This window comes from Mixophyes fleayi, chromosome 4 (assembly GCF_038048845.1).
Source record: "Mixophyes fleayi isolate aMixFle1 chromosome 4, aMixFle1.hap1, whole genome shotgun sequence".
In the NCBI taxonomy this organism is placed as follows: Eukaryota; Metazoa; Chordata; class Amphibia; order Anura; family Limnodynastidae; genus Mixophyes; species Mixophyes fleayi.
In genome coordinates, this window is record NC_134405.1 from 34056918 (window position 1) to 34070456 (window position 13539).

Below are 13539 nucleotides of genomic sequence, written 5' to 3' on the forward strand. Positions count from 1 at the left end.
ATACAGAAACATGAGAGGTTGCAATGTTCTTGTCACTCTCCAGCCTCCAGTGACATTGCTCAGCACCATTTCTCACACAGAAACAGGGCTAGCAGTGTTCTTGTCACTTTCCAGTCTCCAGTGACATTGCTCAGTGACATTGCTCATACAGAAACAGGAGGGGTAGCAGAGTTCTTGTCACTTGACAAAAATTGACTGGAAATGATTGGAAATTAATGTTATTGAGGTTTATAATAATGTAGGGATAAAAAAAGAGCCAAATTATGTGATTTTATAAAAAAAATAAATAAATAGGGATTTTAGAAAAAAAAATCGGGATCCAAAACCAAAACACGAAGTTAATCCAGATCCAAAACCAAAAACCAAAACACGGGGGTCAGTGACATCTCTAGTTCTATACCACCTGTCAATAACTATATATATCAACTATTCATGAGGTCATTTTAAATCTCAGTAACATATGGGCTGGCTGTGCATGGGACACTTAGGGATTGCAGGGTCCCAAGCAGATGAATTATAGGGTGGGGACCACTCGGTGCTCAGATTACAGTTGCATTATTCTTTTTCCTATACAGTTATCTCTCTTCCTCTCCTTCCTTCCAATGTCTGTCTCACGCCCCCCCCCCCCACCCTATACACCCCTCCCAGCCCCTCCTTCTCTTCCTCTCTCTCTCTCTTAACTTTCTCTGCTAACAAAGTTAGAAGCCACTCTGGTTAGGGCAGACAGACAGAGAACCTGGGTGACAGAGAATCAAGGACTCTGCTGGGGGAGAGCACAGTGACTGGCAGGAAAGAGCTGAAGGGTCACCGAAAGACGGATATAGAAACAGGGACAACCCAGGTGACAAGTTGTGGTCCCTCTCACTGGCTGGCAACATGCACCTAACACCTGGTGGCGCCCCAGACTGGTGCCCTGACCCCAGAGTCCTCAAGGTGACAGTCGGCGGGCACTGCGTCCGCAGAGATCCCAAATCCAAAGTGTCCAGAGGATCTAGGGGGTCACTTGTGTGCCTGGATTTGTTGTGTCTTTGTGTGGGTAAGTGTCACCACAATGTTTTGTAATCCACTCTGTGTTCTGCACAAGTGTGATCACTGATATAGTGTATATCAGGATATCCTAGTTGTAGCACTTCTAATATCTTACAGTGATTGATTCCTGTCAACAGAGTTATTGATTAGATTGTGCTTATATCATTTATAGAATTATTCACTATTAATAGTAACTTATCTCTGTTACAACTAATGCCAGAAATTGCTTCAATGTAAATTGCTTATATATATATATATATATATATATATATATATATATATTGTATCAACTATATAACTATATTGGTGTTGCTATTTGTATTGCTTGTCATTACATGTATCACTAGCCAGTAATATCCCCATTTGCAGCAGTAATTGTATCCCTTGTGTCACTAGTGTTATCAGTAGATTTATTAGTGTCATAGATACTGCTAGCACTATTGCAAGAGAATGACTAAGTTTATCACAAGTTTCATAGCCAATATTTGTCTTAAATCTTGTTCTTGTATCAATAGTGTTATCACTTGAGCAACTAGTTTTGCACCTTGTATCAATTGTGTTGACACTATTGTAGTTATCACAGGTTAGTAGGGTTTGAACGGGTGACTAGTGTTATCACTTGCATAATTGGTGCTATAATTTCTATACAAATGCCCACCCCAGTGAACAACACTAGGGGCCTGATTCATTAAGGATCTTAACTTACGAAACTTCTTATTTAAGTATCCTGGACAAAACCATGTTACAATGCAAGGGGTGCAAATTAGTATTCTGTTTTGCACATATGTTAAATATTGACTGTTTTTTTCATGTAGCACACAAATACTTGATAGCTTATTTGTACACTGAAATTTAAAGTTGATATTTGTGTGCTACATGAAAAAACAGTCAGTATTTAACTTATGTGAAAAACAGAAAACTAATTTGCACCCCTTGCATTGTCACATGGTTTTGTCCAGGAGACTGAAATAAGAAGTTTCTTAAGTTAAGATCCTTAATGAATCAGGCCCTAGATCTCTAGTGGGCAGTAGGTGGTTTTTCACTGATGTGTCCATTTGTGTCACTTGTGTTATCAGCAGTGCTTGAAATGGTGACAAGTGTTATCACTTGTGAAACTAGTGTTATAATTTGTATCACTTTTTGTTATCAGTAGTGTTATAACTTATATCACAAACAGACCTAAGTCATCTCAGAAAGTTTCTCATTAAACGCAGCTCAGCCAGGAGTAACACTTTATCTTCAGCTTTTTCCTGTTTTTCTTAATGGATAACCTATTATAAACGTCCTTGCTGTTAGCAATTGTGTAAATCAACATAATGGGAATAATGACACCTACTGTAAGTTATAAGAAGAATACTAGAAGCCGCTTTAAAGTCCCATGCTCACAGAACGACTTTGGTGACTTTTATTTTATATTTACTCCTTATAATGCACAACGTTTTTAGTATATATATATATATATATATATATATATATATATATATATATATATATATATATGTATATATATATATATATATATATATATATATATATACATACAAGTTAACCCGTGCATGATACTCATGTATTCTAGTCAAATCAAGCTACTTAAGGTCTTAAAAAGGTTCTTGTCATGCATTTGGGCCTAGCCCAGGCCTCCTCAGGGGAAGAGCGTTACTTCCCGACGCAAGCGGCCTTTTTAATGTGTGTTCATGAGGTAAAATTACCTCACGAAAATGAGTTTGACCCCTCAACTCGTAAATTTAGCCTTTACTACCCCTCCCACGGGGGGAAGGGGGGATGATGGAAGTTAACTGACTTGACTATTCTAATTTTTTTGTCAAATAATGTCAGTATACCAAATTTCAGGTCAATTGGATGAGCCCTTTCTGAGAAAATAGTTTTTTACACACACACACACACACACACACTAACACATGCCACTAGGCTTTTACTTTTATAAATATTAGATAATGCTAAGAATTTAGTAGGTCAGTGTATAACTCCACCCAGCAGGTGGCGCTGCAGCTTGTTTTGGTTTTTTCCCACACACAGACTAACACACGCCGCTAGGCTTATATATATTAGATTACACAGTTTTAGTATAGGGCAAAGCAAGAATCCTGTATGAGGAGATCCAGGTGTGTTTTACCTACACTGACAGGTGTACATTCTAATCGGTCATGTGACTCAAGTGACATCACTGCTCTCCAAATATGTCATGTAAATATAATTTATAGCTTCTGTACATAGTGTTTAAAATATCTCTAAGTTCTTTGATTTAGGGAATGACAAGGGGGGGGGGCAATTGAAGGAAAAGCTTTAGCGATTAGCATCAGAGATTACAATCAGAAGTTACATTATCATCATCATCATCATTTATTTATATAGCGCCACTAATTACGCAGCGCTGTACAGAGAACTCATTCACAACAGTCCCTGCCCCATTGGAGCTTACAGTCTAAACTCCCTAATATAGACACATTCACACACAGACAGACAGAGAGACAGACAAAGAGGGAGAGACTAGGGTTAATTTTGATAGCAGCCAATTAACCTACCAGTATGTTTTTGGAGTGTGGGAGGAAACCGGAGCACCCGGAGGAAACCCACACAAACACAGGCAGAACATATAAACTCCACACAGATAAGGCCATGGTTGGGAATTGAACTCATGACCCCAGTGCTGGGAGGCAGAGGTGCTAACCACTATGCCACTGTGCTGCCCTAGTGGGCATTAGTGGCATAAATCAACTATGAGCTGTTTAACAGCTATTACAGTCTGATTAATAGTTTAGCGCGTATAGTCACATGACTTGCGCTTCGGGAATCCTAGTTAAAGAAAAGTGAGGACCAGTTTTCACCAGTGGTCTCTTAACACATATACTGCATTTTGCTATATCTCATTTCACCATGTTGGCTATATCAGTGTTTCTCAAAGCCCTAACCAGGGGCAGTCTGGGCTGGGGGGCATCTGCTCCCCAGACTGATCCCATAGTGGTCTACGTTGGGCTGGGTCACTGGGCCACTTCCAATGCTCCTAATAGGCTGCTAAGTCAAGTCTTGCCCCCCCGGGCTAAAATTTTCCAGCCCTTCCCTGGCTCTAACAGTGCATGTTTTCCAGGTGACAAGGGAAATAATTATACCACCTCTGGATCTAGTACAATTACAGTCAGTCATGAATATACCTGTGCTAAAGCAAGGAAATATGGAAAACATGCACTGTTCGGGGTCCTGAGGACCATATATTTAAGAAACACTGGGCTATATGACCCCCCCTTCATTGTGTTGTTCAGCTATGAGAAGGGAATGTAACTATATACAGCGATGTATAGACGGGAGTCCAAATACTTCGGCCAAGGTTACACTGACAGCATTGACAAATTTTTGATGAACAAATGAAAACTATATTCTGATGCAGGGGTCCTGGTATTATAAACATGGATTAATGGTCAACTATCTTAGTATCATTGTCTTAATGAGGCCGGGATGGTTTTCAGGGCATATATGCAAGTTGACAACCTGACTCCTGCTTAGGAAAATGGCCAAAAGACCAGGGAAAGTCAGGTATTGTAGGTAGTTATTTCTGAACTGACCTGATTTATTTTTTAAGCAATTAGACAATTGTTTTTTATGATCTGAGATGTGGTCTTTTTGTGTCTCTTGTTGGCGTTACATTCTTTGTGCCTCTCTCCTCCAGTCTCCATCCCATTCCTGATCTGCGAGCTGGGATTGGTTCCTCCGGTCCACCGTGGATTTTTCTGCGATGATGTCAGTATTCAGTTCCCGGCCACAAAAGATGAGACAGTGAGCGACACCTTGCTGATCAGCCTTGGTATCCTCATCACTGGAGTTACTGTAAGTGTCCGAGGGGTAGAAAACTTGTGGTATATATATATATATATATATATATATATATCAATCATAGGGCGAAAAGCCCTGCGGCTGCAGAAAATTGGGTGCTTTCTCCGGTGATAGGACTTTACCTTATAGATTAAGGGGTCACCGAAAGCCCCGATAAGGTCCTTCATGCTTCACCATAGATAAGCTTCCCCATGCAAAGCAAGAGGAAACTTATTTAGCAAGGATCGCGCTGGTACAAGAACTGCTTTATTCAATTTATTTATTTATTTTTACATATTTTTATCTTTTTCTTTTTTTTTTTTGTTCAATTATTACTTCTTTTTTTTTTTCCTACTAAGTAGAACTGAAAGACCAAGTTTTGGCTTTCAGTTCAATTGCGCCTGTTCCCTATAGGTATAGAGTTGTCAGATACCTCAGACAGAGCCGCATTTGACATTCTGCTCCTGTCACAGAAGAGCGGCTCAGGTGCAAAAAAAATTTAGGGATAGATTTACTAGAACTTCTAAAAAAGAGAAGTAGAGGTGTTGTCCGTAGCAACCAATCAGATTTTAGCTATTATTTATCTAGTACATTCTAGATAATGACAGCTGGAATATGATTGGGTGCTATGGGCAACACCTCCACCTTTCCTTTTTAGAAGTGTTAGCACATCTACCACTTACTATTTTCAGAGCTTAAACGCTAACGTGTAACATGAGAGGAGTGTTCTCCCGTCATTTCGACTGTGGCAGTGATTGATTATAGGTAGAAAAATACAGCGCTCCTACACTTCCCTTACGATATCATCATAACTCTGATTACCATAAGCATGTATATATTATGAAACAATTGGGTTTGGCTTATGTAGTAGTATATTATTATAATATAAAAGGAGTGCGTGGGTATTTTTCTGGAACACGTAACACAAGCACAAATTTCGACCCTGGGTTATATTATTAAATACACATATGTGTGTGTGTGTAAAACTCCAGCTGCTTGTAGAAGGTTGGCAGGTAGCCATTGCAGTGACTCTTACGATGTTTTTTCCGCCCTTGCAGATTGTGTTGGGGGAATGTCACCAGGTCAGCAGACAGCACAGGTCCAATTCCTGTCCCAAAGTGAGCTATCTATCCAGCATTTACCGCCAGATCCTTCCCTTCTTGTTTGGCTGTGCTCTTGGACAGTCGCTCACCAACGCTGCTAAGCTGAGCGCAGGTCGCCTGAGGCCAAACTTCCTATCCGTGTGTCAGCCAGAGGCTCTCAACTGTACCACAGGCTTTGTGGATGTCTACACGTGTACGGGGAAGGCCAGCTCTGTGACAGAGGCCAGGTGAGCACATCATCACTAATAAAATGATGGCGGACATAGTGAGAAATAGGTTCATTGATGGAATATAATAAGTGGGGTTTGGGTTTTGGCTCAGGGGCCCAGAACTTCACCTTTATAACTCAATGGTGCAATTTTTACTTTGACAAAAGATACATTGAGCGAGTGGTAAGCAGTATTTGGAAGGTACCCCAACAACAGTGCAAAATCTGCACCTCCAAGAATGACTTACTACTTCGGAGGCACCTGCTCAGCTCTCCTGAGCATAAGGGGGGTCCAAGCACATTGGCTGTGGAGCCCCTTGTGGACTTTAAGTAAAAATAATCACAGTGGAACTGAAAAACCTGTGCATGCTCAGTGAGGTTCAGGGCCTTATTAAGGGATGAAGGGTCTAAACTGAAGGTAGAAACATTTACACGAATGCTGATTAAAATAAAAAAAACACCTAATACCATTATGCCACAAGACACTGGGGGTAGAGACCAGGAGGACGGTGCTAGACATGGGTGCACAGGTGGATGGGATAGAGGAGGCAGGAAAACACAAGAAAGAGGGCCCTGCTCGTGAGAGTTTACCATCTAAATTGCCTATACTATAACAAATTAATTCTTAGTTACAAACATGTCTTTGTTTACGACTGTTTAAGACTAAATACACACTATTCACGTACATGAACAAAGGACAAGGGGTGATTGAAGGATGCATCGAGCATTGGTGCTTTCACGAAACAAACCTCTTATGTAGGCAAAATAGATCCCCGGAGGCACAGAGTCCACACATGAATAGGTCTAACATAGAACATTACATAGCTCTATACTGCCCATCTATATATTCAAGGGTAATGCATGTAACATAAAATGTCTTGTACCTATACTCTTTAAAGAAATATGTTTCTTTAAAAAAAAATGTGTTTGAAACTATTTTAATGAATTAATGCAGTTACAATTACGAGACGAGTAATTGTTGTATGAGTCATATTTCTAGTAAGAAAATGAATACACTAAAAAATTTTAAATTTCCAAGTAGCAACAAACTGGTTTCCTTTTTCATTTCTGTATCAGTAAAAGGTGATATTTTTTTTCACTACAACCAGAAATGAGTAAGAATAGAAAGGAAGAACAATCACACTTCTGTCTAGTTACAAGGCTGCCATTGAAAGGATAAGTTGCATTTTCCAGCTAATATGCAGCGTCAGTGAGCTTCTCCCTCTTATTACAAGAAACTGTTCAGCTTGCCGGGACTCACCTATTGTCCTGGCAGATGCTCTAACACATGAATCCCTACACTTCCATTATGTTCAGGAGACTCCCGAATTAGAGAGAGTAGTACTTGCCAACATTATTTTTCTCTTCACGGAAGGGAGATGAAGTGCAGGTGCAGAGTGGGACAAGGTGCTGTGAATAGCGTCATTTTGTCCCCACCCCCGAGACGTAATGAAGCATTTGCATCATTTCACCAAAGGGAATGGGGCTAAAGTGACTCCATTTGCGTTCAATTGCTTCACAGAAGCCCCCCATCCTGTCCATTTCTCTAGGAACCGGACAGGATGTGGTACAATGGCCTGCCCTCCAGGGAGTCCAAGTGACCTACCTGGAATATAGGAGTCTCTCGGACATTCTGGGAGAGTGGACAAGTATGGGGTGACTCTTCTTGAACTCCCGCAAGAGCAGGCAATTCTACTGCAAAGGAACTTACCTGCCTGGAAGTGGGCGGAGATCTAATGAGGCAAATAACATCATCCCACCCCACCTTCCTCAGGGATCAGAGAGTGAGCAGGTGTGTGATATCACAATTAGAGTCATCATACACCTTGTCTAGCCTATTTGATGATGCAAGTAGGTTCTTTACACACCTCCCAGATGGTTTTGAAAAGTAGGCAAATTTGCTCTAACAGGAAATACATCGCCTTATGAAAGATTTGCACACCAAGGGCCTGATTCATTAAGGATCTTAACTTAAGAAACGTCTTATTTTAGTCTCCTGGAAAAAAACCATGTTACAATGCAAGGGGTGCAAACTAGTATTCTGTTTTGGACATAAGTTAAATACTGTCTGTTTTTTCATGTAGCACACTAATATCAACTTTAAATTTCAGTGTACAAATAAGCTATCAAGTATTTGTGTGTTACATGTAAAAAGAGTCAGTATTTAACTTATGTGCAAAACAGAACACTCATTTGCACCCTTCCATTGTAACATGGTTTTGTCCAGGAGACTGAAATAAGAAGTTTCTTAAGTCAAGATGCGTAATGAATCAGGCCCCAGATATGTAGATGCCTCCAAAAAAGTTGCAAACTAATCATAGCCTCTCACTTGTGTGTCATGTCATGTCATGTGGTTAAGAGCAGTTCTATATATATATATATATATATATATATATATATATATATATACATACACACACACGACTGGACAATGCACTCAGAGTGCAGTAAGTCACAGGGTAAGTGTGGTCTAATTTGCCCTCTGCCCATAGTGAGTAAGGAGAAAATAGTGTAAATGTAGAAAATAAAAATTTAATTATTTTTATGGTGGCCCCTGAACGTCCCTGCCTATACAGTTAATATCTAACAATTGTATCACTTTGTATTTCAGGAAATCATTCTATTCAGGCCACGCATCATTTGCCATGTATACCATGTTGTACCTCACGGTGAGTATATGTAAATCATGACTCTGTCTTGTCACTATCTACTTAAGGATCAGGTGGTGGTTTGCTAAAAGAGGAAGTGTGATTGTTAAGTGTGCATGAAACTATGAAACAATCATACCTCACAATTATGGGTTTGGGGTTTTATGTGCACTTGCTGCTTCTATAAAAAGTTGTATGCAATGTTTTTCATCAGTAATAATTAAAAAAAAAGGCAAAAATAAGGAACATGCATTGTACGCTTTGCCATCCTCATGTCATAAGACAAAACAAACATAAAGACAGTCCCAATGTTACCTCAGTTTTATGACTAATTTATGCCAGTAAATAAGCAATTAAACCAAGCAGTGTTTAGGATAAAAAAATGAAAATTTAACATATGGGGTGGAACTAAAGTGGTAAAAGGTGTGTGTCATAAATGAGGCTCAAAAAGGGGGAAGCAGATTACTACATTGACCTAAACTTGTCCCCCCTCATTTTTTACCTTGTGTAAAGTGGTTTCTGGGAGGCATCTTTTCCTCTTGGGAGTGTGGCACTGGACTGTAACATCAGAGCCCAGCGCCCCCTTCCCGGCCCATTACCAATATAAAGGAACAGCATAGTGCAGTTTCACATGTAAGAAACTGCCAGCTGCAGCCCCTCCTTGTCCGTGCAATAGTGGTGGAGGGGAGTTGTATAGAAAATAAAGATACTGAATGAATGAGTTATGTCACTCGTCCTGTGTTTTTATGGCACTTTCTCTGGAACTAAATTGAAAATGTTGAGAAGATATCTTCAATTTAATCATCTATGCTACTGTTTGTACTGAAATTCTATTGTGTTTGGCAATACCCTAATAGCACAAAACATGTTTAATTATTATGATATAAATTCAAATAAAAGATCATTCTAAAATTATTTTTAACTGATGAACTTACAATGTAGACTCTTCGCCTCCATCTTTTCAGTCACACTTCTTAAATTCTCATTTGTGGTTTATTTCTCAGAGAGGTTCTTCAGCAAGAAAATAACTTCCTCAATAGGTGCCAGGAACCACACACACACACATACATACATACACACACACACACACACACACACACACACACAGACACACACACACTTTGGAGAAAAAAAAATGAAATTTAAGCAAGTTGCTTCAGATCTGTAAAAGTCATGTCAGAATAAATGCACACAGTAGTTTATGGGTCAATGTATTAGTCATTGTATGACCTTTGTGTCACAAATGATTTAACTGGGATATTTTGCAACACATGTACGGCTCATAACACTTATTAATAAACACGTGAAAAGTGCCCTTAACTAAAAGCCAATGGTGCAGTTTCCAATGCATTCCAAAATATTAACGCGCATTCTAAATTTTAGTACGCAGTACAACCTACTGTATTTCGCAAGTGTTAGCTCACTCTACCAGTACAACAGATTGCATTATTAAAAGTGTAACTCATTAAAAGACAATGGGAAATGCGTTAAAATGCGGTAAAAACACTGAAACGCGTCCAAAGAGACGGCTTGTTTTAACACATTTTTCCCAACACCTATATATGAATGAGACTTTGTCAGCACAAGTATATAATTTTGATTATAATCTGAGCAATGTAGAGATGGAGCCACTGACAATGCCTTTCTGTTTCTTCAGTTCTACCTGCAGGTTCGGCTGACGTGGAGAGGAGCACGGCTCTTGCGTCCTCTGGTTCAATTTGTTTTGATCCTTGTGGCCTTATATACAGGATTCACTCGGATATCTGATCACAGACATCACCCTTCCGATGTAGCCATTGGCTTTCTGCAGGGGGCGCTGGTCGCTTACTGGGTGGTAAGTTGAAAAAGGAATCATATAGAGAACTAATAGTAAATGCCGGATTCATGTTCGGATCCAACTAAGACTAATGTCTCGCATCAGAGAGGCTAGGATTAATGTCACATATTAAAGACAGATGTGGGAGGAGTAACATATTTATCATCATCATCATTTATTTACATAGCGCCACTAATTCCGCAGCGCTGTACAGAGAACTCACTCACATCAGTCCCTGTCCCAATGGAGCTTACAGTCTAAATTTCCTAACACACACAGACAGAAACACAGACTAGGGTCAATTTTTGATAGCAGCCAATTAACCTACTAGTATGTTTTTGGAGCGTGGGAAGAAGTCGGAGCACCGGCAGAAAACCCACACAAGCACGGGGAGAACATACAAACTCCACACAGAAAAGGCCATGGTCAGGAATCGAACTCGTGACCTCATTGCTGAGAGACAGAAGTGCTATCCACTAAGCCACTGTGCTATTATTATAATTATTATTAATATTTATTTATAAGGCGCTACAAGGCATCCGCAGCGCCGTACAGAGACAAACAAAATCACAATACAATGGGAGACAGCACAGTACAGTAAACACAGAAACTCAGTACGCTCAATGCACAGCTAGAGAGGGCGGGGAAGGGGGAGGGAGGATCCGAAAACGACGGGGCCCAAGAAGGGGGGCGCGGAAGACAGGGAGACCCCCAGGGGGGAGGAGGGAGCGAAAGTGGACGTGGGGTGGAGGACCTTTGAGGAGGAGGGCTAAGTAGCTGGAGAGCAGAGTTAGAAGTGGTGGAAACAGGAGGAGAGATGGCCCTGCTCAGAGGAGCGTACAATCTAAGGGGAGGGTGCTGCCTATTTATGTCACAATAGGAGAATTGGGAGACATTGGGACATTAGACCACACGTCTGAACTACCCAGGCCACACTCCCCCTCCATGCTAGCTTATCCATGCCCCAAATTAAGAAAATAAAAATAAAAAATTAACTGTTGGGAGGATATGTATAAATGTTAGGATTAAAGATGAGATGATTTGTCAATTATCATCTCAGGAGTCAGGACTGGTATTAGGACCTATGTAGAGCTGTCATGAATATAGGCAATATTCATTCTCAATTGTAGGGAATAATATTGGAACCTACTCAGAGGAACCTGGAATACTGCCGGGATCCCTTCAGATGTATCAGGATTACAGAAGATAGATAGATAGATAGATAGATAGATAGATAGATAGATAGATAGATAGATGCTGATAGAAGACAAATAGAGCCATCCATACATACAAATTTAGACACAGTAAAATCTAAACATAGATGCAATGGTCCCCACCCTGATTATTTCTGGGTTTGTGGGAAATAGGAAATGTTATATAAATAAAGAACGAGTAAATAGCCCCCCTCCTCCCTTCTGTGCTGTGACTGCTGTCAGTGGGGGAGGTGGGATCTTCTGTTTAGGAAACGTCTGTGTATCCTGCTTTATTCTGCACAAAGGATATCCATTGACACGCACTGGCCCTTACCTCAGACATGCCACAGGGGGTTTGATTTGAGAAGAATTATACTGTAATGAAGGGAATAAAAATAACAGCTGTTGATGATATAGGACCTGATTCATTAAGGAAAGTTAAGCAAAAAATAGAGTAGGTTTTCTGGACAAAACCATATCACAATCCAAGGGGAGCTAATTAGTTTATTATTTTGCACATAAGGAAAATACTGTCTGTTTTTTCATGTAGCACACAAATACTTGATAGCTTTAGTTTAAAACTGAAATTTAAAGTTGATCTAGGACATACCCTACCCCAAATATAAATCTGCCATCAAATTTTAAATTTACCTCCCCCTCGAATGCAATATGGTTTTGCCTTACTTACTTTTACTTAACTTTCCATAATGAATCAGGCCCATTATTTATAGATTGGTGATCACTTGTATTTAGAAGCTCAGAGAAGCAGTTTAAATTGTATTCATGTTACCAATACAATCACAGCAGTAATGGTCAGTGTAATAACTTCATCATTTTCCATTCTTTTTAGGCTTTTTACATTTCTGACATGTTTCGGCAGAAGATCTCACAACCGGTCCCCATTTCTCCCCGTGCCGAAAACCCAGAGACATTCACTAACTGTTAGGTGCCGAGAGAAACGGCAGAGAAAAAGAGAGTGAGAGAGAGATCTTAGGAAGAGACATCTCCGTGGGAACTTAGAGAAAGAGACAATTCCACAGAACTGGAAGGATTAGAGCCCGTGACTTGTTGAGCTTTTTGGGCTTTGTCGAGAAACGTCAGCGTCTTTAGTGTCAGTAAGAAGGGTAGTGAGGACTTGAGTTGTCTATCACAGCAAAGTGGACAGAGATATGTTGCAATGCCGCCGATTTGGACATTGTGCCGTACCAGAGACATTTCAAGGAGGAAAAGCAAGTTATTCATCTCAAATATCAAGTATACTGGATGCAAAACACATCTGTCGAATGACACTGGTTTATGGACTTTCCTGGACTCTTCTCGAAAGGTTTCCAGCCGCTGGCCGGTTGAAATCATTGAGAAATCATGTAAATGTAAAGCGCATTTGTATATTGATAAATCTGTTTTCTAATTGTACAAGAAAAGTTCTATATCAATAACACGTAACATGACTCAGCGTCAGCTCCCTGAATGGTTGTGTGTGTATGAGTGTGATTGGGGGGTGTTCCACTATACGTTCTTTGTGGCCTGCAGCTGCCTCTATGTTTCTGCATTTTTTCCACATCGCATCACACATATACAGGTGTTAACATGTTGAAAAGCAATTGGGGAATCTGATATGACTTCAGGTTTCACACTGGGCTCGACAATCCTAATCTCAATATCCTTCTCCCTTTTCTACAGCTTTCTCCAGCAGTAAATACTATTTGCTAGTTATTCT

General features: G+C 40.1%; 1 protein-coding gene across 1 annotated transcript; it reads left to right on the forward strand.

Moving 5' to 3' along the window:
- The first annotated feature begins 684 nt into the window (after positions 1–684).
- LOC142151176 (phospholipid phosphatase 3-like) lies at positions 685–13265 on the forward strand. The gene is made up of 6 exons (XM_075206541.1): positions 685–1036; positions 4712–4869; positions 5913–6184; positions 8777–8834; positions 10471–10647; positions 12673–13265. The coding sequence occupies exons 1-6, from the start codon at positions 877–879 to the stop codon at positions 12766–12768; spliced, it is 921 nt and encodes a 306-aa protein (XP_075062642.1). The 5' UTR covers positions 685–876; the 3' UTR covers positions 12769–13265.
- The last annotated feature ends 274 nt before the right edge of the window (positions 13266–13539 follow it).

What these genes read in the sequence shown, in the direction of transcription:
- LOC142151176 (XM_075206541.1), top strand. Translation starts at nt 877, where the DNA reads ATGCACCTAACACCTGGTGGCGCCCCAGACTGGTGCCCTGACCCCAGA. An exon ending in TCCTCATCACTGGAGTTACT is followed by an intron (nt 4,870 to 5,912) that starts GTAAGTGTCCGA and finishes CCGCCCTTGCAG; the next exon opens with ATTGTGTTGGGGGAATGTCA. An exon ending in AGCTCTGTGACAGAGGCCAG is followed by an intron (nt 6,185 to 8,776) that starts GTGAGCACATCA and finishes TTTGTATTTCAG; the next exon opens with GAAATCATTCTATTCAGGCC.